At 33.5% G+C, this 26,463-nt stretch overlaps 2 protein-coding genes across 7 annotated transcripts; one reads left to right on the top strand and one right to left on the bottom strand.

Annotated features, from left to right (window-relative positions):
- Positions 1-86: 86 nt before the first annotated feature.
- Cadps (calcium-dependent secretion activator 1) lies at positions 87-21,701 on the bottom strand. The gene is made up of 26 exons (XM_081993704.1): positions 21,551-21,701; positions 12,632-12,774; positions 12,472-12,582; positions 12,145-12,417; positions 11,657-11,832; positions 11,245-11,324; positions 11,045-11,187; positions 10,664-10,744; positions 9,193-9,522; positions 8,873-9,139; positions 8,511-8,793; positions 8,405-8,431; positions 8,151-8,339; positions 7,953-8,089; positions 7,613-7,800; positions 6,992-7,105; positions 6,076-6,263; positions 5,907-6,019; positions 4,903-5,079; positions 3,992-4,148; positions 3,795-3,936; positions 3,408-3,717; positions 3,190-3,348; positions 2,917-3,138; positions 2,731-2,861; positions 87-2,668 (listed from the first exon to the last, which is right to left on the bottom strand). Exons 2-26 carry the CDS (start codon positions 12,743-12,745, stop codon positions 2,482-2,484), a joined length of 4,299 nt encoding a protein of 1,432 aa, XP_081849830.1. The 5' UTR covers positions 12,746-12,774; positions 21,551-21,701; the 3' UTR covers positions 87-2,481.
- A 1,062-nt stretch (positions 21,702-22,763) lies between these two features.
- On the top strand, positions 22,764-26,443 carry LOC145738995 (mesoderm induction early response protein 1-like). 6 transcript variants are annotated; one of them, XM_081994253.1, is made up of 9 exons: positions 22,764-22,938; positions 23,003-23,191; positions 23,602-23,806; positions 24,316-24,327; positions 24,396-24,648; positions 24,704-24,795; positions 24,851-25,082; positions 25,141-25,304; positions 26,048-26,443. In XM_081994253.1, the coding sequence occupies exons 3-9, from the start codon at positions 23,603-23,605 to the stop codon at positions 26,261-26,263; spliced, it is 1,173 nt and encodes a 390-aa protein (XP_081850379.1). In that variant the 5' UTR covers positions 22,764-22,938; positions 23,003-23,191; position 23,602; the 3' UTR covers positions 26,264-26,443. The 6 variants fall into 6 exon arrangements, with proteins under 6 accessions (XP_081850379.1, XP_081850382.1, XP_081850378.1 ...); XM_081994256.1 differs by lacking the exon at positions 23,003-23,191 and having other exon boundaries at positions 22,764-22,970; XM_081994252.1 differs by lacking the exon at positions 23,003-23,191 and having other exon boundaries at positions 22,765-22,938.
- Positions 26,444-26,463: the final 20 nt, after the last annotated feature.

Genomic DNA, 26,463 nt, shown 5'->3' with positions numbered 1-26,463 from the left:
GTGGAAATACCATTTTTGGCGAGAAAAATTATAATAATCCTCCAACAATTGTGTATTATATCAAGGAGCAATGAATCACAATAAAGTACTTTAAAACAATTTATTTATTACCATACAAGTTACCTTAGTTAAATCTTAAATATACGAAGATTAAGTTGCAATACATGAATATTAAATAGCATGAATATTTTTAATACAATAGGCTTGTTAGCAATAACAATACTGCATCTAGAAGTTGAAAGCGCAAAAGGCCTAAATTTGACTGAAAAATATTAAAGGTATATAATAATAATGATAATTATAGTACATTAGAGATAATACGAAACACCACTAATTTGGGTGTTTGAAACAACTTAAATACGTTAAACACTAGTCATACTAACATATGATGAAAGTTAAGACTAATCTTGTATACTATTGGGATTATGACGTTGTTTTTTGTTGCCTATCGGGGTTTTTACGTCCAAAATCAATCAACCCTCAAGCCCAAATGTTTTATAGTAGTTTTAAGTCTTTCTTAATGAAAATCGCGATGTTTCAGTGCGTTATTCAAAATTTCTCACCGTTCATGTTCAACTTATTAAACCTACTCGGGTTATAGATTTTATTACAAATAGTTTTCTTGTTCCCAGATCACTTACCACGTAATGAAAATCAATGAACATTTTATCGAAATTGCTTCTATTGGCAAGTAAGAAACTCATATAAGGCATTTTGTGATATTGTAGGACTACTATCCTAGCTAGAAGGCCTTGGTATTATTACTATGAAGTTAAGCAATGAAGGCGTATACGTATTATTGTAACTAGACACAGCTAACCCATAATATATGAATTCAAACGACGATTTTTTAATATCATTTGCAAACAAGGCACTATAACCTATGCATTCTAATTCAGCTTCAACGACGAAGCTTACTTAAAAACATTTTAAAAAATAATTTTATCTACCGTTAACACCAATTTTAACATCAATTATTAGAAATAGTATTAAAATCACAACACTAATTATTACTGTGAAGGTTCTTAGTTATGTTTAAAGCTTTCACTAGTGGGAAATTTCACAATTTCGAGCCCAAAACAACGCATAATCTCAGTTTATACACAAGAACTTTTAAATTTGTTAAGATAAATACCTCCTAATACTTTTCTAAACACTTATCACAAATTTTTTGTTGCTATCTAAGATATAAAATAAATTTGTACTTGTCACATTCCGATGTTCGAACCTATAGCATTTCTTTTGTTGCTGAAAGAAACCTTTTACCCGGAAAAGTAGTTCTGAACCAGTTCAGAACCGGGTTGGGAACACCTGCATGATAATTCGTTTGTAACCAGCAAACAAATATATTTCTTGTGTACATGCAAATATTCCCAAGCCGATGAATGTTATTAATTCTAGTGATAACCGCAAATTGTCTTAAATTGCTTTAAATTATAGATGGTTCATGCCAAAATTTTCTGTTTCAATTTGTCTCATGATATGATGGAATCAAAAAGAATATTTTGTATGAACAATCTTTTGGGAAGAATTTCATCATCTCTTACTAAACTAAAACTGCAATTTACTTACTTGAAGATAACAAGAAAATGGCAGTTTTCTTTTTAACTCTAAAACGTATTATTCTAACACGACACTGGACTGGACAAATAATAATCTGACAATGGTTCAAAATCTTTAATTAAACTAATACTTTACTAAATGGATAAAGGAGTTTTTAAAGTTAGGGTTTAAGGCCATGTCTGTGAATGAAAATGTACACTTTTTAGCCAAACTTTCAGTGAACTAAAGAATTCTGTAACAGTCACAAATATTTTAACGTTGAACCAGGACTACATCCAAATGAAAAAAAAAATACACAGAAGAAGTTCCGTACATTTTCAGGTGCATATTCTTTTTTTGTGTTCATTAAGTCCATGTTTTATCACATTTTTGGTATCTTTACTCGATTTAGCTTTCAAAGAAAGTTGAAGAAATGCACAGGTTTCAATGTTAACGTGCTGCTAATTAATATGTAGACATTTTAGAAAAATAATAGCAAAAAAAGTGTGCTATTTAATTTCTAAAATTGAACGTAAATTACTCGAGATAGGTATCCAGCGGTAATTTTTCCAACAAGACAAGTTTATCTGATATGCTTCAATGTATGTAGTAACTCCAAAACTTTTTTTATATATATAAATATGCTTAGAGCTAGCATAACGTGCTCAACTTGCTATAAAGGATTTTTATGTTAAAATATGTAACGGTAATTTAACTGAGTAAAACAATTAATCTTCAAAAATTAGCTATTATACACAGTGGCTTGATACCAAACATTTTTAAATATTCTTAATTTTTATCGCTTTTGCTAGCTATTTCCTTACGTTATCTAGTGCAACCGCATGCAAATACATTATTTAATTCCAATCTCAAAATTCTCACAGCAACTCATTTTTGTTAAAAGGTGAAAACGGAGTTTAAAGAATTTTCAACGATCCATTAGAACCAACTAGAATTTCCACCTAATTTTGATCCAATCCCTCCTATTCCTTTTCCTAGGAAATTACTCACTCTACCTGCTACCATATTTCCTACATTTTGCAAGGGATTTCCGTCATCCCCTGCTATACTACCCATTAACGATCTGCTTCTGCTATCGGAGTCGTCTTCACCCATTTCCACACCCCTGAAACATCAAATTAACAAAGTTGGTATAGAGCAGAAACTATTGACACTTTTTATGCTTACCCATCAGCTTGACCTAAAGTCAACGCGCAGGTGGCTTCTTCAGTCTGCATTCTTTGAGCGATCGTTTGATAAGCTTTGGAATTTAGTTTGTCCTCCATTACACCATGAAGTTCAAAATCCGAGTAAATTTTCTGCAACATAATACAATTTTTTACTACTTTGTATCTTAAATAACATTTGACTTACTTTTATAATATGAGCAAGGCACGTACACTGGTATGGATGCAACGTATGGTCCAACCTTTCAGACAACCAATTACAAATCATATTCATTTGAGCTGTGTACCATTGTTCGAAAAAATTTAAAATCCACAACTCATCAGTAACTTTACCGCGAATTTGCTCCATACTATTTCTCAAAAAATTCACGTAGCTCTGTCCCACGTCTTTCCCAGATCCAGAAACATTCTACAAGATTCTTTCTCAAGTGACTGACATCACCAAAAATTAATATCTTACCGTGAAACTTAAAATGGACCCAATAAGACTTCCCTCATCATAACGCGACAGTTTAGTCAAAGTGGCTTCTAGAACTGACATAAGTTTATTGAGCATTCCTTGATTCATGTTAGCCAAAGTTTTGTCGATTTGATCATCAATTTTTGTGTGATATTGATGCTAAAATCATCACAACTTAGAGTTCTATGTAGGTAATTCACTATAAACAGGACATCTACCAAATCAATCCCATCCACAGCACAAAGTTTGAAAGATTGGTTTTTAGCATCCAAAATCACATTAACCATAGCACAAGTTTCAGCAGGTAATATATAATCAGTGGATAGGAATGTTACTGATTTTTTAAGCCACTGATGAAAAGCCCCTTCAGTTCTTTGAATACAAGATTCAATCATGTCGCAAGCCATTAATTTGAGTCGTTGCTCTAAATGTTGACGGAATTCCGTATCCGGCCAATGCAGATCACGTATGAAAGATTGCAAAGCATCCAGTTTCCAGAAAAGATCTTCAGAGGTTGCGCAACCATTCCTGAAATAAACCAAATTGAAATAATTCGTCAAAGGACAGGTGCGGGGCAGTTAAGGGCTTTAGTATTCGTAACTTACCCCTTGATTTCCCACCTTTCTTTTTCAAATCCTTTATGTATGGACTGCGCAATCGATGATTCCATTAAATCCACGTATCTCACTACCAAAGGAGCAAAAGTGTCTCTCAAGTGCTGATGAAATCTGCCGTTCTTTAAGTTGTCTGTAAAAATAACTTTCTGGATAGTCGGTTTCAATATTATTAGAGAACAAAGTACCATCAGTTCTAAGGTAATCATTTAAAATCTGGAATAAAGGGAAGGAGTCCCAAGTGTCGGCTGGTTGTTCAGCTAGAACTCTGTCCATATCCACAGCAAAAAGTGACCAGAATATTTCAGCATGTTCCACCAGAAGATCACTAAACCAAGCAAAAGCCTGTATCCACAAAAAAATGTTAGTAACTTCTTTTATCATTCTATCAACTGGTATTTTTGTGGTAAAGATTTCCAAAAAAAAAACATTTAAACATGCCATATTCTAGGTGGCCTGCATTAATTTGTAATTTATTTTCATGGCGATTAGAGAAACCTTAAGACAACAACATTTGTCTCTCAACTCAATTGTCTTTGAACGCGCTTTTTCTGGAAAAATCCACAAAGCATACGAGACAACAAAAATACAACAACTTGCAGTATTATCCAGACCACCGACCCACTAGCAGCGTTCAACAATCACCTTGTGTTGAGTTCAACTTTGCAGGTTTTATTAAAGTAGGTCTTAGAAGACAACAAGACAATTGTTGCCTACTGCTAGGATTGAAAAAGCCATTTTTTTACAGAAGATAATATAAAGTAACTGCTTTTTCAATTATCCTGGCCTCTCCTCTTTTCAGGGTCACAACAACGATAGCGTCAATATTTTAAAACACCATATATACAGGGTGCTTCAATAGGACCTAAAAAAGATTTAAATTTTTTATTCTCTAATTGAGCTAAATTTTTATGTAAAATTAATAAACTTAAAATGTCAACAACTGTTGCTCAGCCAAAGTAAGTTAAACACCCTGTATATTTTTGCAAAGTTTTGTTTGACAGTGAAAGAACTCATTTACGAAACAATTAAAATGAAAAGTAGAAGGGGCCAGGAAATGCTTAAAAGAAGAATGAAGAAGAATAAGAAGAGTACGTGCCGTGGGATCTGGTGGGGTGTAAGTGGCATGCGGAGGCATGCAATAGCGAGACACAGAGTTTGAGTGCTGCTTGGCGAGCCGACTTGGGGTACCCGGTGAGCCCTGCGCAGGCGCCGGTTGCCCCTGGGTATTTTGGGCAGACTGGCTGGCCACAGGCTTTTCAGGCTTACGCAGTTGCTACAGTTACATACAAAATTACACAAACAGTCATTACAATAGGGTACTTAAGCCAGGAAAAGCGTTGCCATACCAATAGAATATACCTTTTCGTTTTACAGTCATTTTAAAACAGACAGGCTGGGCATTCAATTTTTATGTTATAATTGATTCTAACCACGGTTTCATCTAATTGAAGTACACACCGATATAAAAATGTAACATTCTTAAATAAAACCAAGGTTAGTAAAACTTTAGACGGATCTCAAGATTTCAACACACTTTCCATGGCATGAGAGTAACAATGCTACAAGATTCAGTTTTTAATGGGGCGCTGTCCGTCAAACACCAAAGAAAAAAAAACATATATTTACATCAAACTCAGCAAAATGACAACAGCGCAGCACCCCCTTAATTGATACTTTACTCTTAGAATTTAAATTCAATGAAAACCGCGAAGGGTGCCTTTGCCGTGCCACCTTTAGCCGATTTCGGTGGTGTGCGCAACTCGTTTGAAGAGTGTGGCTCATAAATCGGTCACAACCCTACAGTTGAACAATAACACAGATTTATATACCCCTAGGTATAATGTACACTTGAAAAATTGATGTGCTTAGTGAAAAATATTGACTTGTAATTGATTATGGTTACTTTATTATACATATTATTTATGGTTAGAGATTAACGAGTAACGTCACGCTAGCAACAAAAAACACACACCAACAGGTCAAATAAAAGCAACATTTATAAAGACCAAGTAGCAAAAACACCCTCGCAGCCTTCAATCCATTAAAGCTTACAGAGAAATGGTACAACTGAGGAATAAGATTAAAATAAAACATGCTTACCTCGGCGTAGTGCTCTTCATTTTGTTGAAGCAAATCCACACAAAGCTCAGCCAAATGGATTAAATCGTCCAGTTTCTTGCTCGGGGAAACCATAGTCTCCCCTCTTAAATCCTCTGTAAGTTAATACAAATATTACAACTTTATTCCACTAATTAAACTTTCTTCAAACCTTCAATTTTTGCTTCTGATGATAATTTAGTGTAATTTACTAGAGCAGCAGTTTCCAAACATTTCTTTATAACGGCTCTAACTTCATCAGGAGCTACCGGTGTTGCGGCATCTTTCATAAGCACACGCTCTAACAAGGATATGGTGGCTCTGAGTGCTCCTTCAGGACGACCAAAAGGAAATGTGTATCTAAAAATGATTTTAGATAGGTAAATATCACTCAATATTTACTGTATAGTTGGTTCACACAAGGAAGAGTGTTACGTTGTCTTAACTTATTGGTATTACAGTCATTAGAAGGAACCATATCATGCATAAATAAAACTTGTGTTTAAGCAGTAATGGTATTATTTTGTTGTTATTATTCTAATCCTTATATACAGAGTGTCTAAGGGTGTCCGATGTATCCGGTGCCTAAATAAGAGTGTTTTGTATAAGTGACAAACGTGTAAATTAAAGACAAATTAACATAAGGCATATTTCTACCTTCCCAAAATTGTTTTGCAACCCCGATTACTTGATACACTCTATATATAAACGTAGCGGTGAGAAAAATACTAAAACCTGTTTTGTAGAACTCATCTCAAATTGTCGCAACTCTCCTGGATTTTTTTAACTAGTTTTTCTAAATTTTTAGAATGAACTTTGGCTCAGCTATTTAAAAATACTAAGCACCTACTAGGAATTAGTTTCAACCTAAATCTAAATTATTTTTGAAACCATGCAAGCAAATTTCAATACTTTAATGTATTGAACACCCTTGTGTCTACAATTATTATAATAATTATTACCAAAATCCCTGATGAGTGTGTGTAGTTGGTCCTTAAATAAGTGTTCACAAAGTCTACTGTTTTAAAACTTATTTTTGGTATATAAGTAGCATTATAATTGTATAATATTTGGTGGTGAGTAATTACCTAAAGTTTGTCACTTGATGTTCAAGCATTACTCTGAGTCTCTCTCGAATTTCTTGGAATTTTTCCTTTTCTTCATAAGTGACACTGCCAACTCCGTCAGGTACTGGTTCCATGCTAAATAAATTGTTGTTAAAGTTAGTTTTGCTTTCATCACAACATTAAATATTGTATTTTGTATGCAGTAATAATAACAATCACATTGACTCAAAGTAACTATTTCTTGGTCTATTGTTTTCATTGCATCATGACACTGTTTAATGCAGTAAGCGCTGTGTGTAGTAGTTAAGTGCGAAGCATTCATTAATTTTAAAGTGTAAAAGTGTGTGGGATTTTAACAGCTTTATAGTATTGTTACAATGGTTTACACTTACTTGCCAAACCCTTGAGGACTTGTTGGCAAATTGTAGCCAACTTTTTCGTCGATTGCGAGAGACCTAAAACAAATGTCTGCAGTAGAAAGTCGAAACTATTAAACAAGTTTGACGCCAGTAAAGTTTTGTAGTAACAAAGTTTCTGTGGTCGGGGCTAGATAGAAAACAACTCATTAACAGTGTTTTACTAATAGGAAAGTGGTGTACTTTGAATCAGTGTGCTAGAAAACGAAACTAAAGCGGTACTAACTTATTTCCGTGCACATGACTGGAACAAAAGGCGTAACTGAAGTGAATTAGTGTAGGATCAATCATGTGGTTTTTGTCGGCTTTATCCAGAAGGTCTGACAAGTACATCAAATGTCTGTAACAGGCTCTAACTCCATATCTAGCACAATACTCATCCAGGATAAATATTTGCCCTGAACTGAACCATCCCTAAAAGTTCAACAGCAATTAAACCTCGACGAAACCGTAGTAGAAGCCGGGCTGAAAGTTTTAAGTTTCCAACCGCAATTTCGCATACAAGGGAACCGGAAATTTTCAATTCAGAAATTCCAAATTAATTTACTTTTTAGTTGAGCACCTACCAAAGAGCAATAAATATCAGCCAATCGATAATCCAAAGTTAAGGACTGTAATAGTTTGAAAATTATATGATGGTCAAATTGACATGGATCAGCAGAAATAAAATCTTCCATTCCATGTTTTCTGGCTCTATCAGCATCTGAAACATTTTTTTTTTATAGTAACTTGTCACTAAAGATTTTGGCTTGAAAAATTCTGACCTCCTTGAATTTTGGAGATAGTCGAATTTTTATCCTGGAGAGTAACTGGAGGAGTGGGTTTGTGAGATTGGCCAGTAGCTCTATACATAGCCATAACCCAAAGGTGACACTCATTCTCATCGTCACTGGCATATATAATGCTATCTCCTTCTCTTACAGCATTAAAAAAGTATCTACCACCTTCCAAGTCTGGAAACAAACACTGAGTTTTATGGGGTATTCTGTCGCTGGTTTTTATTATGGTGGTAACTTACGCTTACCCGTTCCAACCATCAATGTTGCTTGAAAATAATTTACAATTAGTATTCTAGGTATGTTACTTTAATAAGATTGGTAGTAGTAATAGTTCAGTTGACTTACCGCTTGATGCTTCGATGTAGTCCACTGTGTAACCATCAAGTTGCATCATTTCGGAAGGTTCGGATTTCTTTTCTTTGTAACTGCACATAGCAAACGTGTATTGGGAAACTTGCACTAAAACGTAGTAACGTTTTTTCCATTTTTTCCAGACACTTTTCCCTAATGCGTAGAGGTATCCGCAGTGTTTCATGTTTAGGGGTTTGTCCATTCTGCATGCGATTTTTATGCGTAGATCTTGATCGGGAAGGTTTTTGGGAACTGTCATTTTATGCCATTCTGGTGCCTGCAAAATAAATAACGTTAGTTTTAAAGTATCATTTGAACGTTTGGATAATTCTTGTTGCTAAAGAAAAAAAAAATACCTTTGATGATAAAGGCGTAGGTTTCAAAATGACTTTTCCCAATTCCTTATCCTCTAACGCCAACATGCCAGGATTTTCAGTGAAGAGTTTCACTTTCACTATGGGCAAGGGATGTGTAGTACAAAAATCTCCTTGAGTGTCCCACATGGGTTTTGAAGCTTCGGCTTGATCAGTTTGTAATTTTTCACCGTTTTCTACTTCCATTGTGCAGTACACAATTCTGTTAGGTTGCAATGATTTTAAACCCCTAACTTCCATTACAATTACCTTAAAAAAAATTAATGATATGTGCTGGCAAATTGAAGCTTTAAATGGCTTACTTCTAGCTGAAATGTTAGGACGACATCCATTTTGGTCAGCGTTGTATCGCTATCAGCGGAATCCCCTTCCAGTTTCGCTAAAGATCCTTGCGATCTAAAAGAAGTAACATAGTTCATCAATAGGTGCTTCACATTATATGGATTATTATGGTTATGCAACCTGTGATTATAGCGTTTTAATTTTTGCAAGCCGTATTTTAATTCCGTGGATCCTTTCGATACTGGTAGGGACTCCAAATTTGTCATCAGCAAGTTAATAGCTTGTTTCTGTTCTTCGATGTAAAGTGATTCCATTTCTTTCAATACAAATTTTGGTAACAGCTTTCGGTTCTGGTGGACAAAAAATTTGTGGCTCAGTTCGGTTGTTCAAGGCTGACAAGTATTGTTTATACATCCAAAGCCTTTTTGCTTGTATATTTTACAAATTTACTGTATGGCAGAAAAAGTAACTGTAAATACTTTTAGAATTCCCGCAAAGGTACTATCTTGGTAGTATCTTTGTGGGTTAATGCTCATTTTAATAACTAAATTTTTATGCCAGACAGTAAAAGTTAAAATATCACAGTCATAAGAAAACAAAACTTCGTCGGTCTCCGCACACTATTCATTATCAAACAATTGGTTAAGAAAAAGTAGGAAATGTTTAGAACTTCGGGATTTGGTGCATTTAAAATGTATTAAAGCAGAAGCGGCCAGAAGTTTAAAACAAAAACTTCTCTGCATCTTTTTTCTTCTCATACATTTTGCTTATTTCATAATTCTTTGCAAAAGCAAATTGGTTCAGTCTCACGAAAAACAATTCCTCTTTCTCAAAATCGTTCAATTTACGACTCCGCATTTCTTCCTCTCAAAGTGTCCACAATCTGGAAGAAAAAGACAAAAGAAAATGTACTTACCTGTAAATAATGTATTGACACTTTATAAACAAACACACACTGAAAAATTTCCACGTTTTTATCGAAACCCTCTGAAAACAAACATCTAAGGTTCTTCATTTCTGTATTTTTCTCCTCTGGAAAGTCTGGATCAATAAAATTATATTTATGAATCCTATCTCGACCGTCACCGCGAATAAAGGTAATATATCACAAGGATTCTTATGGAGCATTTCTAGGTGATTGGAAAACATAAATAGAGCAAAGAAGTTCAGTAAATAAAACACAAATACATGTTTTCAGTACCTTTTGATTCTAGGATATTAAAATAATTTTTTTCTGTAAACAAATGGACGAACATCAAGTACCTTTACGCTGTAGCAAAAACTAAAAAAAATAACAAAACGAAGGTTGGTTACACCCGCAACTCTATAGAACTCTGAAAATTCTAAAATAATTAGTAAAACATTTACAAGAAGTTTTCCTTCATGCGGAGACCGATGAATTATACTTTAGAAAGGCAAAAGAAATAAGGAACAAACGCACAATAATTAGACCCCTACAATTTAATGTAAGCACAGGCCTAATATATTTACCTTTTCCATTTCCGCTACTTTTTGCATTCTGCCATCCAATTCTCTTCTAATTGCCGCAGCTTGTTCGTCAGCAGATTCCAGCTAAGTGATAAATCAAAATTGTCTTTGCAATTCTAACGAGATTAAGGTCCAAGTAGAAGCTGTATTACTAGGTTTTAAGTATTTCAGTATGTAACAAAATTGAGTATTTTGTGAGGTATATGTGAGTTTGAAAAAAATTATAGAGAACTCTATCATTTTAATTTTGGTTGTTTTTGTTTTTTGCACACTTTGGCAATAATACAAATTTTTGAGGTTGGGATGTCAACCTGATTTTTATTTTATTTTCGGTATAACTTAATCAAAAACACAGCTTCCACCATTATTCAAAACAATTCTTACCAGGAGAGCATTATAGAGTAACTGATGCTCAAATTTTTTCACTCCCAAAATTTGTTGAAACATATCAAATAATTGTTCTTTGGATAAAAATAACTCGGAGTTGATTGCTTGGGTTCTAGGCCTTTTATTTTCATCGTCTTGCACTAAATTTAGAAAAATCATTTCAGATTTGCGTTAATTGGGTAATAAAGGAGACGCACCTTTGAGTATGCAATCGAATTTTGCCATCCAGGAGGTAAATACAGTCTCTTTACTTAACCCTTCCATTTCGGGTAATGATCTAGAAAAAAACACAATGGCTCTCATTTTAACTCATTGTGACAAAACAAGATGGCCTATATTACTACACTTAAAAATCAGGTTAACTCTTTGTGTACGAGTTTAGTTGTCCTGAATCACGTGACTAATATCTGTTCTTGTGTAAAAACACTTTTGACAGGTTTGTGAGTTTTTCGTTTGCAAATTGCAACAGGTATCACCTGACATATAACTCTAGAGAGAAGTATTTTTCTTTTTGTATTTTTTTTTTGACAAGAGAGAATTTGAACTTTTTAAACGTCAGTGATTAGCGGACAAAAAGTACGACAACTATTTTGATAAAAACAAACTTACCGAACACGTTTTTCTATATTACTTCTGAACACTTCTCGGAAATCATATTGAGTCCAGGCACCTAGTTGAACCATTCTGGCGACCCTCTCGGATCTTAAGAACACATCATTATAGTTTTGCACAGCATTTTGGAACGCTTCGTCTGCCATAATTTGGGTTTCGCCTTTTAAAAAACTCTATAAAATAAATTGATAAATTTTAAAGTTTACGCCCTGGATCAATTAATTAGAGGCATTTAGGCACATTTCCTATTATTGCGTGATAATAATCCTATCAAACTCAATCGGAAAACCATTATCGCCAATTATTGTTTGTATGCAGGAATTATTGAATTACCTGTCGGTTTTGTGATTAACCGATTGCTAACACACGGAAATTTGATGAACAAACCGCAAACCAATATGTTCAATATGATAGTAGTGATGCAATTCTTGGGAAATCAAGTTGCATGTAAACTGATACTTATATAAAGGAAATTGGATTCTTACCTGAAATCTATTTACAATAGCATCCAACTGATGCCGAGTAATTTTGTGAAGTCGTTTAGTAGGTTCAGTGGATTGTTTAGCATTAAAGGGGTACGCTATACATCGAGAAACAAAAACGTAAAGTTGGATTCTCTTCTTCCTTTCTTCTTCTTCACGTTCTTGCTTCTCTTGGATATCAACTTCGGTCTTTTCCGAAGCAACAGAGGGTGACGGACTAGTAGGTCGGGGGAGAGAGTTAGCTCTCGAGGAAGACCCAATACTGTGGGTTTCCACCTAATTAAAGTACATTTAAGTTGTAGCTAATTTAATATGAAGATATATACAAACCGAGACGGCACTGCTTGGTGATAAAGATCGCTGCAGCGCAGCTGCATTATTGGGGATCTCTAGGATTCCACTACCATCGGAACCATGAGAATGGTATGGTGACGCTTCCGTCTATAACTACCACTTAGAACACCCTCTAAATCTATTAATAAAATCATACCGGGTGTTGATGCGTTTGGTGATGAGGATGATGTGAGGGTGGATGGTGTCCCACATGATGTCCAGTTCCATGTTCTTCATCACTGTCTTCCTCAGACGAAGATGGATCTATCATCTTCTTCTCTCTCGTTTTAAACGTTTGGTCTGTAACAAATTGGATTCTAAGTTGTATACTCTTGCAAGTTTTAAGTGTTCCTTGAGCTCAAAATTATTTCATAATCAGTAAGGGTATGATAGCCAGTTTATTTGTAATGAATTTTATTTTTTTGTTCACGTGATAAATGACCTTTTGGTACTGCACGTCTCCATTATTTATCAGTTTTGGGTACTCTCTTCTATTTTAAAGATTAATATGTGAGTATTTAATGGGTGAGCGGTATATACAAGCGGGATACCAACTTCGACATCGTAGTCATTAGGGTGGTAGAATAATGGTTTTGGCAGAAAAGGCAAGAAATAACTTCATAAAGAAGAAGTGGTACAATCACAACCGGTCTATGGGAGTAATATACAAGTTTCAATATCCTTCCCTAAACTAGTTTAAAGTTTTGTAAAACAAGAACCAATAAGAACTGAACTTGTCATACACACCTGTCAAGGTTTGAAACGAAAATTGGATTGTTCATATCAAGTCACCTACACATTCTCGAAAACCTGTTAGCATCGTTAACTTTTAAAAAACAGATAAAAAAGTTTATTATGGGAATAAACTGTGTGGGGCGCGCTTTTATTCGAATTTCCAGGTATTCAAGTTTATCTGATCAAATTTCTTGACTATTGATTTGCAATTTCAGAGAAATTGTACTTTGAAACCTACTGTAAATTATAGAAGTTAATTACCTTGTTATTGTAGTGGTGTTTAATTTTTCACGTTCACTTAATTTTTTCCTTTTTAATCAAAGTAAACCGAATGAAGTAGGGAAAGCAAAATACCACGACGATCAAATATTAATCCCACCTTTTTCCAGAATTCGAGGAAATTCAGAGACGGTGCGATATTTTTACTTTCCGCGAGAGTTGCCGGGATAAAACTGATGCCCATCACAGATGAGCGCAGACTTTTATAGGTATTTCAGATTGAACGCACATTTCCAGAAGCCTAAAACACGAATTAATTTTTTTTAAGCTTTGAAGTTCGCGTGTAATATGAAATTTTATGTGCACATCCTGACAATGATAGGCTTTCTAAAAAGCAATACATGTGTTTGTTCTATTAAGTTAAGTTTATTGCAGTTGCGGTGACAAAAAAAATCATTTAGTTCCTAAAAACTCACTGAATATTCATTTTTCTTTACGCATACAGCAACTGAAAAAAATATTTTTATCTGACAACATCTAACTAGAGCTTTTGTGGAAATTTTGCCTTTTTCCTAAAATCTCATAGCAAACACTGTAAATGTATTTTTAGTTCAATTTGCTGGGGTAGCAACAATCAAACCCAAACACGCCAATGCAGTAATTCAATCATTTTACTAAAATATGAACGTGGTGATAACTGATGATGATGATATTTGATTAGTTTTAATTTTTATGAGCAAATGCATGCAAAGGAAAGTTTCTATTTTCTAGATGGTATGTCTAGTCAACCTTGCACTAAAAATACCATACTAAACCACTTCTGTATATAAAAAAAACATCAGAGAAAAGTCAGAAAAACAAACGATTAATTATTAACAATTCAGAAGTAAAACATCACAACGCAATTTTTGGACTAAGTTTAATTAAACTTGTTAGGTGTTTTGTCATGTTTTTTATTCATTTTTTTCCTTAAATAATAACCGAATTTCTGAGCGTGTGTTATCAATATTGACTAGAGATTTGCTATTAAAATATAATCTAGAAGTTGATTGTGTTTATTACGAAGTATATAATTGAACATTGATCAAGGTTTTTTTCTTGACAGGACAATAAAAATTTAAATTAAATCATACATAAAAAATAAGCCGTCGAATAAATTTGGATGTCAGGTACACGCATAAGAAATACAAAATAATTTATTATTAAAAAGCCGACATCCGGCGAAAAATAAAAGTATAGAAATAAAACGCAAATCGACTACTCAGCTTCGTGTGCTTTTAAAAGCTTATAGAATAAAAATTCAGCAGGATATTCGAAGCTCAAAGAGAAAATCAGGATTTTTATGAAGAGACTTCAAACGGAGACATTGACTTTATTGAGGAGTTTATCACAAAAAAAAATTGTAAAATTTGTTTTCAGATATTGCAATTAGCTTAATCATCATTCATACTTTTTATCATAAAACGTCCAACTTTTAAACTAATTAGTTCCAGCATAATCCTGTTCTGAAATTTCTCTAAATAATAATTTAGAACGTGACAGGGCTTAAAGTAAATTTATTGACAAGAGATTGGAATTTCAATGAAACTTCTTCAACCAACTTCATCAAAAGTTTAAACAAATTTGTGATTTAGACCTGCATTATACAGCTAATTTTATTTAACAAGATACTCTTAAACGTGAAATAAAAGATCGTGGAGAAAGATGTATTAAAATTATGTATATTATTTATAATCTAATTGTTTGTAAGTAGAAAGTACTCTACTATAAAATAATATAACTTATAATCAAAACTGTATAAAGTAATGAGATTTAAGCAAAACCATATGTGACTGAACAATCCTTGCTTTATTACGCATCAAGTCCAACAAGTTATCTGCCTTCAGAGATTAGTTTGCTGAAGCTTAATTAACTTTGTGTATAACTGGAAGGGAATTACAAGTTGGTAATTAACCTGTCACGCATCCGATATCAACCCTTACATCAGGCATACATTCATTATAGGACAGCAGAGCCAAAAGGGATTTGCTATTTATCGAAGACAAAAGATTAATTTCTTCTGTGACCCTTAAATATCCTTGCCGGTAGGCATGAAAGGTTTCCATTAATCTCTGTTATTTAATAAGAGTTTTCATGAAGGCAATGTTGATTTTTAATCCCAGTTCCTGCAGGATTCAATTATTGAAATACAAATAACGGATATCAATCTTAAACTTTACCGAAAAAAAGAGGTACCAATTAAATTATAAAAAATTAATTTATGAATAATTCTGTCGGAAAAGTAATTCTGATAAAATTTAAACTGAAAACAAGTTAATATTGCATAATAAAATCCTCGTTTTTCTCCAAATTTCTAGCGCTTACTTGCATAAACTCCTTGTACTTCAAACTTTTACTTTTTTAAAGCAATTTCGTCAAGCTTAATTAATCCTCATATTTCCTTCTTGTGCTACTAAAGCGCCGTTTCTCAAGAGCCGAGAGAATTCCTTTTTCAATTTTCAATAAAAAGAAACATCGAAACTTTTCCAACGGAGTAGTTTTATGAATGACTTTTTCAACGAGACGCTTTGTTCGAAATGTAGTTCTATTTGTTTATTTAATTATCCAAGTGAAAGGGTAATAAAACAAAAATTTGTTTCCTAAAGACAAATTGCCAAATAATATTGAAATAAAATAAAACCGCAAAAGCATAAATCCTAAACTAAAAATCTTCGTTCTTTTTCATATGGGACAAAATAAGATTTATCTCCTTTCGAGAAAATTGTATTTAACCAAAGGCCTGCAAGCGTGCACATCTGTAGAAAATTGTTTAGATCTCGTTTTTGAAGAGTTTTCTTATTGTAGCTTGATTGCTTGCTCTTTCCAACGATTGAATTTTGTCCAGATAATTAGCTGTCGTCTGCAGGCTTAAATTGCTTTATGTAATAAAATTGAACTTCCAGGTTTCTGACCTTCAATTGTAAGCAAGATTTAAAGGGCTGAAAATAAATGGTGAAAAACAGATTGAAAACTATGAAAGAGTTAAAACTTACAATACAATAAAAGTGTGTATCATACTGTGCTAAATTATGACTGAGGGTTGCAAATTTATTTAGTGGAAACCGTTTCCTAATGGAAATAACTTTATTTAAAAATCGTATTAGCTCCTTTAAGAATTAGTCTAAAGAAACCTTTTTAACACTCATACTTTTTTCCTAGTAATTTCTAATTTAATTACCAACAACCTGCCTAAAACCACCTTGAACTCAATTTCCGTCGCTTCAATAATTTAACTACGATAGGTAATTTAATGTTTTCATTAGGAATTTTTAGCTTATTAGTTATGTACTAGTTTTTTAAAACCAATAATTTACATAAACTCTTTACTAAAATAGGAAAATATCTGGCTGATGTTTCTTACATTACTCAAAAAGGAATGGCAATTGCAGACTTGAAAATGTTTTGCTTAATATTTTATATTATTGACAACTGTACTAATTGCGAGGGGTAAACCGCTGAGTAAAAATTTGTACACTAATTCCTAATATGTTAATAATGCCCACTAATTTCTTATAATGCCCAGTAAATCCTGATAATTAGCCTAATCTAACCTAGCCTAACAATACCCACTAACTTCCCGAATTACCACAACTGGAGAGTCTAAAAAATTAAAAAAATTAAAAAAAGTAAAAATAAGAAAATATGCCTGCAACGAATTAACCGGAATGGGATACCCTGGTGGGTAAATCCAAAAGCGACCATAGGAAAACCGTGTAACGGACAGAGAAACGTAGGTAATTGCATGCGCGGGAGAAAGACAGAAAACGAAAAAAATATCAAGTAGGCCATATTTTTAGCGCGCTGTTGCCAAACGCCGTAAGTATTCAATACCCTCGACAAACTTACTTACGGCGTTTGGCAACAGCGCGCTAAAAATATGGCCTACTTGATATTTTTTTCGTTTTCTGTCTTTCTCCCGTGCATGCAATTACCTACGTTTCTCTGTCCGTTACACGGTTTTCCTATGGTCGCTTTTGGATTTACCAGACCTGTATACCTATCTGTATCCGTTTCTGAGAAATTTACCATTTTATGTGAAATTTGATATTTTCGGTCACCAAAACATTTTTAATTTATACATATCAGGATTTTTGTGTTTTGTCATGTTAGAACAAGGTTTGTTCTAGGAATGGGTGAAGAAAAACGTCAAAATATATAATACAGTGTAGTCACAAAATCAGTTCTAAAAAAGGAGAGAACGTCTAGTTTTTCAAACGGAACATATTCTTATAATTCTGTCTGATTCTCTGTTCAAAATTAAAGAAAGTTTGTATCACACCACTTATTTAAAAAAATCACTTTTCAAATTAATATATTCCATCCTGTAACTGTCAAAATAACCGAATTAATGAAGGTTAAATTAGTAGTTGCCAAATTTAGTCAAAACTGTCTTTATTGTCACACACAACACTTTGTATAGACTTTTATATGTCAATGGATAGAAAATAAAATAGGTTTTCAAAAAATATGGCCGCCTGTGTTGATAGGTTGTTTCGTTTGGCCGCCAGAGGGCTCCAAAGCTAATGTTTTCGTTGACTGTTACGGCCCTGATATTTAGCACAATAGCCGCATTCGTTTTCAAGCTCCATAGAGCGAGCAGACTCTACTTTGGCCAACTGTCAAATTACGTCATTCTGACGTCAAAAACGCTCTGCTCGCTCCATGGAGCATGAAAACAAATGCGGCCAATAATTGGCAAATCTAGAGGAGAGAGATCATTAAGGTCGATTTTCGCTTGCACTAACTGGCTAACATAACGCAAAACCCATTAGGATAGTGGCGGTGTTTCAGGCAAATTTGACCCTTACGAAAATTGTCATTTGAAAAAAGAGTTTTTCAAAAAATCTCCAAGCGTTACGTCTTGGTATATCTAGTAAGTCACGTGACCGTGTTTTCCTAATTTTCTATAGTCAAATTAGCCTTTAAGCAGTAAAAAAATGTTTGTGGTGTAGGTAATTAACACACGTGTGTTTGTAGCACTTTGTATATACTCTTATATGTCGATGGACAGTCAATGAAATGAGCTTTCCATTGACGTATAAAAATCGATTGGTTAGCCGTTTGCCCGCTAGAAGGCGTCAACGTTGGCCAATTTTTTTGGGGTATCTTTTTGTTTAATCCTTAAAAACTACCTTAATTGCACTACTTTTAGTAGAGTTTTATACGTCAATGGATAGCCAATAAAATGAGCTTTCTAAAAATATCCCTATTTGGGTTGATAGGTTAGACGGTTTGGCCGCTAGAAAGCGTCAAATTTGATCAACTTTTTTATCACTTTTTTGGTGCATCCTCTTGTTTAATCCTCAAAAACTCGCTTAATTGCACTATTTTTGGTAAAGTTTTATACGTCAATGGATAGCCAATAAAATGGGATTTCTAAAAATACCTCAACTGGGGTTAATACGTTGGACGGTTTGACCACTAGAGGGCGTCATTTCTTTATGACTTTTTTGGTGCATTTTTTGTTCAATCGTTAATAATTAGCTTATTTGCTACACTTTCTATAAGCTTTTATATGTTAATAGATAGCTAATGAAATGAGCTTTTTATTGACGTATGAAAGTTGATTGAATAATACTAATTTAATGCCCAGTAATGCCCACTAATTCCTACAGTTTGTACACTATAATGCGCCAGTGGTTTGCCTCTCGACTAATTGTTATACTATTATAGTAAATAGTAAATAAATATTAAAGTTTTCATCTCTCATTTCCGTTGCTGCTTAACTAAGTTTCATAACCTTAGAGGAAAATCACAAATCCCCTTTTGTTTAAATCACGGAAGAATGACTTCGCCCTAAGGGTATAAAAAGAGTTAAACAGAAACGATTCCTTTAAAAGTATTTTTTCCATTAGTCTCCTAAATTCTTCGTTTTGTTGGTGTTAAGTTCTTTTGCTTTATTTACTTATCTCTTCGCTTTTATTCCAGTTGTATAAATAACATCATAAACGTCACCCACTAGACGGGAGAGTTTTATTGCTTGTTTTGACGTGCGCTTCAAAAGTTTCGTTAAATTTATAAAATAATTAATTTTTGGATTTTAATCTTCGTTCAGAAATTTTCGATTGAGTTCAAAGAGACAGTGAGGTGTAGGAAATGAAAATATTTGCAGTTTCCGTTCAGCCCCCTACTGGAAAAACTCTTATCGTTTAATTTTGAACTCAATTTCCCTCGCTTGAATAATTAACTTATTCAGTCAATTTCTGTAAATATTAAATCGTTTGCTCAACCTTTTGTTACTTGATTGACAGCCGGTCGTCTGGGGGGGGTTACTATTTATTAACAAGTCACATTTTCAGTTTAATTTATTATTATAATATTCATTTTATTTACGTAAAAGGATTTAATAACAAAATAAACAGTATTCATGTTAAAAACAGACCAAATATTTTCATAGAAAATTCAAACTCGTTTCCAATTTAGATTTAGAATTTCAAAACCGACGTGAATAATGGCATGTATATCAATTATCTGGTTAATATACGCGTTTAACGAAGATACAATCAATTAATTTTGAATCGACCACAAATTGAATTTCAATTGCGTAAGCCTGTCGGTCCATATATGAAATATATGGGACATTGGAAGCCATTTTCCCCAAGTTTAATGTAAATTGCCATCATTGAATTTCAAATAAATAGGTTTTTCGCTGTCAGGGAATTTACATATCAGCTCACCCTTCAGTTCGATTCCATTAAATCACCTCCCCAATATGAAATTTTTTATAAATCGTAATAAAACAAGAACATTACATTCCTAATAATTTTACATAATAATAGTATCACATTCACGCCCTGGATATATCCAATAATTCTAGAAAAAAATCAAAACTTGTATATGTCTGTTTGAGTTTATTGTGTGTAGAAAGTTAATGAGCTAGAAACACTTCAGTCCAAATTGCTTGACTCTTAAACGTTAAAAACAAAGAAAACCAAGTCAGTGAGACAATCAATAACTTGGCAAGCCTACCCTCTATATGAGTTTCTTAGGGAATAAGCTCTAAAAGGGTTGTAACTTTGTAACACATTAACAGGCGCCTGGTAAGATTATCTCGAAGGGTCCAACATGGAGTATCCAGCATATTATGCAATCTGCGAAATGTGGATAGAGCGACAAAAAGGAAAGATCGATATTCTTTGTCTGGTAATATTATCGTAGTGTGTTTAAACAGAATGGAAAGCCACTAACTAAATTTAACTGCAAGCCTGATGTAATTGTTAATCCAATTTATTAGTTGACCAAACTATTATATGAAATAATGAGATTATTATCATTATCCTTTGTCAAACGGTTTCAACTTTAACACTGTTAACCACTAATCGACATTGCATTATCACTATCAAAATGAATGGATCATCTCCATTGTTTGGCTTTCCTTTTTTTCATCATACGTACCTTTTATGTTATCCTAGTCATTAAAGCAATCATTCATCATAACCCTTTTATACTCACCAGTTTCTTTTATAATTCACTCATTATTCAAGACTTTTTGCAGTCTTCAAGCAATATTAATTACCAGCTTATTGCCATTCTACATTTTACCCGTATGTAGAGTGATAACAAACGCAGATACTGGCAGTACATTTCAGCATAGGGTAACGACTGACCTCAATAGTGTAAAAACACATACAAAAGAGAAAGAACTATATCGATTCTATGTGTATATAGACATTTTCGAGTAAAGTAGGCCTGTAATTCAGCTAGCCGATCAATAAAATGTAATAAAAAATGTATATAATATATAAAAGTTTATAAATATTTAACATGCTTTTGGATATCATATCAGTGATTGATTGAGCCCCAGTCAGATTGTGCTTTTTATTGAATTAACTAGGCCGCAATAGAGCGATTCAATCAAAGACTCTGAATGAAAATAGTAAACATTTAGTAACCTGGAAATGTTGCCAAATTGTATCAAATTGCGATTCAACGTAAAAGAATTTTTATCAAAAATTGTGTTACGACATGAGCAATGAAAGGACTGATGAAATCTAGTTTCATCAAAATTAAATACTCTTTCAAAAGGTTTTCGGAAAAATTTAATATTTGCACTACCAAAGCAACCAAATAGAAGGTTTCTTACCTTATAATTACTCATCCTTTTTTTATTCACCCTATATTATTAAAAATTATTTTCTATTAAAGCTAAAAATATTGTCTTCAGTGGATGAATACGAACGAGTTTCACGACTACGACCCGCAAATGAAAACTGAAATCAATGGATGGTTAGTTAGTTCACTGCGTTATTTGGCGTCGGCGCCGATGCGCTTGTAGGAAACACTTGGGGGGAAAATATTGACCATTAAGTGGAAAAACCACTGCATATGATGGTGGTTTTTCCCACCTTTGATATAGGAAAAGTGAGGGAGTGGAAGAAAACATTTGCGTCAAGTTCCACTGGTCCGCTTTCCTTCTTCCACCCTATATATTTTCTTAAATGCATTTTAAGCGTCAGTGTACATGTAGCTTTATAATCGTTCTGTTTCTCTACTTCCTACACCCAGAGACAGAGAGAGTGAGAACGATTTTGGGGGACAATAACAGCCTACATAGTTATTTCCAATTGGCTGGAAGTGACAATTAGAACTGAGTACGCATTTACGTAACTGTAAAAATAGAGCTATATTCGGAATAGGAATGGTGTGGCCATCACAAACATGTCTTTTTCCAGATTTTACTCATCAGTGCTTTTTATTTGTGCATATTGTGGTACACAAATTTAATAGTATTCCTGCTGCACGTATCTTCGGGTTATCATTCTATCTTTTTAGTACCTAGTTTTTAGCACCGCTATACTACCCGCTTTTTTATAGATCTCTTGAATAAAACTTTTTCTGCAACGATCATAAAAACGTGTTAAATTCATTACAAGTAATTGCATATTTCTTCTTTATACAGATTTTCAATTCACCGTTTCAATCTGCAAAGGCGTTTGCTGGAAGCCGGATATTAAACTTCTGATTTTTCCATTTTCTTATTTAATTCCATCCACGGATTGAGCTTCCAATAAATTTGTAATTTCCGGCTTTTCATTGATTAAATTTTAAAAAAATGTATATACATATTATAAAAGGCAAATGGTTTTTAATGGTTCTACGGGGTCACAAGACAAGAGGAGTATTTTGGCGGCAGTATTAACTAAGCACAACACAACATAGGTCATCTTTTTTCAGTAGAATGAGTTAAAATAAGACAGGCACTGTAAACGCCAAATCTGCAGGACCTCTCTAGTTGTACAACTCAAATCTTTGACTATAAAAGTAGACAGATGACATAATAGCTGCCACTAGCCACTACTTTTTTTGACAGACACCAGACGTAAACAGCTTTTTGTTTTGTGTTTTGTGTTTAAAATGTGTTTTTTGGACTTTTAAATTATTTATTTGTGTTTTTTGAACAAAATTACATCCCCTCGAAGACTTGGAAGCTCCAATTTGCTTTAAATCATTGGAGTAGTTGAAGAAAAGCAGGTAACCACAAATTTACCATACTTAAATTAAAGGTACTTCCTTGTTAAGGGTTGGTAACTTAAAGGTTATATTGGTCACCCTTTGGATTTTGGTTATTATTTAATATTGCACTACTAAAGCCCAGCTTGCTAATTTTGTAACTTTAGCATAGTTTGTATATAATATGATGGGTCCCCTGAAAGTTGCATGATTATGCAAACCTAAAAACATGCTCTTGTAAGAGCCACATCTTCCAGTTAAGCTAAAGTTTAATGTAAGTTGGTTTATTAAAAACAGCATGCATATTTAAATGAGTATCTTTGCACATTTGAAACAGCAATAAAAATGTTTTGTATACATAACATACTATGGTTAAGGTTTTATTTTATTTGTTGATAGTGATTGTACTTTTGCTTACAAATATATGTGTGAAACCATTGTACTCTAACAATTTGGCCTGAGCGCTTTGGTTTTGTTTTGTGTTACATTACTCACAACCATATCATGCATTGTTTTCTGCATAACTCAGGTAATGTATCATACTGCACACTCACACTGTTCATAGTTTGCAAGTGAATTAGTTAGTTGGTGTTGTGGTTTGCTTTTGCTAAAAAAATCAGGTAAATCATTATTATTTTATTTTTACCATAAGTATAATATTTTAATTTATATTTATATGTTCAGTATGGATGCAGAGGATTCAAATAATAAAAATGAGACACCAAGCTGTAGTGCAGGCACTGAATCTCCCACTAAAGACAAGCTTTTTGACCCTTCAATTGATATGCTTGTAAATGATTTTGATGATGAAAGGACTCTAGAAGAGGAAGAAGCCATGGCTGCTGATGAAGCTAGTGATCCCTCTACAGAACTCTCCAATCTTGAGAAAGTATATGTCAAGTTATGACTAATCTATCTATGTATTAAGTATAAATAATCTATATCTATGTATTTAGAATGGAACACTTTTGAGATTTCTTGTTGTTGTTATGGAGAAAATTTTTAATATGTTTGTAGAGACACAAAAACTAGTTAAATTTATTACTTGAAAAAGAAGAAATTTTGCTTTAAAGGATTCAGCATCAGAATTTGTAAAGAATATCTGAATGTATGTGGGTTTGCAACATAGTGTTGCTAAACAGCTATGTATTTCTCAATATTTGCAATCTGAATGCTTTCCAGTGCTCTCTAGATTCTAATTTTTTAATTAATCTGACTTCAGCTTTCTTAGTCAAAATATAAACATAATCAAGATATAAATAAATATAGCCAGTATTTAAAGGCTTAAATCTAAATCAGAAAGTTAACTAAAAGCGTCAGATTACTTGCAGATTTTGCAGCTGTTTCTCACTTTTTTACTATTACATATTTTGAGATTCAATTTATTTTTCTTTGCAGCACAGGGTCAAGGTACACTATCTTGTTACAAATTACCAAACAGAGTGTTGTCAACATACTTCCATTAGCATCATTTTTAGGAAGGCAACATGCCTCTTGAGGAATTGTTGATCTTATATGGATACAATAGCAAAAACAAAGAAAGCTCTTCTGAGTGTGAAGAAGAAGAAGAAGAAGAAGAAGAAGTGGAAGAGCAGCAACCAATGGAACTAGAGCAAATATGCGAACCCATAGTAGAAAAGGAGAGTAGTCCATCAAATCCTCACCAATCAAAATTAAGTTTATTATATGAACCTATAGCTGACGACATAGACGACTCTCGGAATTTAGCTTGTGAGTTATATTTTGAAATAAATCATGAATAAGATGTTTATTAATTTTTAAACAGCTGTATCACGGATTAGTGATGATGATGAAGAAGAAGAAGCTGAGTCAAATCCTGATGATGAGGAATATCAAAAGTTTCCTTCAGGAATACATGTATGTCTCATTAACTGTGTAATACTGATTGATGTTATTATTTATACATTTTTAGACTATTATGGTAGGAAATGACTATCAAGCTCAAGTGCCGGATGGTCTGATTAGTTATGACCAAGTTCCGGCAAATGACGCTGAAGATACACTATTGTGGAGTTCAGAACCAGTTCATTCCCAAGAAGTTGAAAATTACCTTCGCAGGGCTCACGAAATTCTTAAACCAACTATTCCTAAAGGTATTCTTCTAAGAGATGATGAGGAAGCTCTTTATCTTCTGCAAGAGTGTAGTAAGCTATTCTCTTCAAAGTTTTTTCATTCCGGAAAACGGCGATTTTTTTATCGTAGATTATAATACTGCTGAAGCTTTGCGGAAGCTTGAATTAAGGGGCCCTTCCAGCCCACAAATAACGAATGGGCATGACGCCAAATGGTCCGAGGATGAATGTCGAAATTTTGAAGCAGGGGTCAGGTCATTTGGCAAGGATTTCCTTCAAATACAACAGAACAAGGTAAACAATTAACCCTATGTTTTGTGTGGATAGACTAATCTCTCTTGAAATTGAACTGTATTGTCTTTTTATTTATTTTATTGTTCAAATCGAATTTCAAGGGAGAATTGCCAATTGTAAGTTAAAATGTTTGTCATACTGTAAAATCAAAAATATCTTATTTGATGGTGTAATTGTAACAGATTGTGTTAGTACTATGAAAAAAAAACAGTATTGTGTTTCGTTTCTCTGAAATATATTTATTTTGTTCAAGGTTTATGTGGTTTAATTGTTATGCCTGCTGCAATGCTACTAACAAATCATTCCTTACATATTTCTCTAAATATATAAAAGTGTCTCATTACTCATTTATCACCTTAATGGAGGGTCATAAAAACGGGTATGTGTTAAGTATTGTTAATTTTTGTGGTTATTTGGGCGGAGTCAATGTCGCAAAGTGAAGTGTTTCTACCTAGTTTCATTTATTTTCATATGGGGATCTTAGGAATGCTGGAGTTGCGAGAATATTTCACTAAATTTATTGGATAGAGGTAATTTGGTTACGGTAAGTCCTGATAAGTTGTCTCCTAGCTGAGACAAAACAGTGAGATCAACTCGCAACCTTTCATATATCATCATGTTATTCACTCATTTTAATCCATCATGCAATCACATCCGCCTCACTTTAAATTGAATGTTAACTTCCGCTTCAGCATGCTTATTAATTTCACTCAAACTATATTCAATAATAATGTTTCTTCAAGGTTCCTACAAGAACAGTAGGAGAATTAGTGCAATTTTACTACCTTTGGAAGAAAACTGAACGACACGACATCTTCGCTAACAGATGCCGTCTGGACAAATTAAAATATTCGTTCCATCCGGGTCTTACTGACTTTATGGATCGGTTTTTGGAAGATCAAGAAACCGATAAAAATGCTTCGGCATCAACCGGTGGTCACATTTATGATGGCACTTAATTTGTGATAACTTTGGGACCATTACTTATGATACAATTACTTATTTTTATGATAATTTTTACCTATTTTAAAATTCATGTTTACCTTTCCGATCGTTTGCTATTGGCAAAATTATCGGAAGTATTTTATTACCTTGTTACATTTAATCGTTCGTTTTATTAATAAAAGTTTGGGCTATTGCTTTGTTGTTACATTTTTTA

This window comes from Ips typographus, linkage group LG16, assembly GCF_016097725.1.
Source record: "Ips typographus isolate SLU linkage group LG16, UJ_Ityp_2.0, whole genome shotgun sequence".
In the NCBI taxonomy this organism is placed as follows: domain Eukaryota; kingdom Metazoa; phylum Arthropoda; class Insecta; order Coleoptera; family Curculionidae; genus Ips; species Ips typographus.
Note: the sequence above shows the minus strand (reverse complement) of the source record. Positions and strands in the feature narration are given on the sequence as shown.

Bases quoted from the DNA above. Each gene is read 5' to 3' on its own strand.
- LOC145738995 (XM_081994253.1), top strand. From the start codon at position 23,603: ATGGATGCAGAGGATTCAAATAATAAAAATGAGACACCAAGCTGTAGT. The intron at 24,649-24,703 runs GTGAGTTATATT...ATTTTTAAACAG, and splicing joins CGACTCTCGGAATTTAGCTT to CTGTATCACGGATTAGTGAT. The intron at 25,083-25,140 runs GTAAGCTATTCT...TTTTTATCGTAG, and splicing joins TTATCTTCTGCAAGAGTGTA to ATTATAATACTGCTGAAGCT.
- Cadps (XM_081993704.1), bottom strand. From the start codon at position 12,745: ATGATAGATCCATCTTCGTCTGAGGAAGACAGTGATGAAGAACATGGA. The intron at 12,418-12,471 runs GTTTGTATATAT...TACTTTAATTAG, and splicing joins CACCAAGCAGTGCCGTCTCG to GTGGAAACCCACAGTATTGG. The intron at 3,718-3,794 runs GTAAGTTACGAA...GGTTTATTTCAG, and splicing joins GAAAGGTGGGAAATCAAGGG to GAATGGTTGCGCAACCTCTG.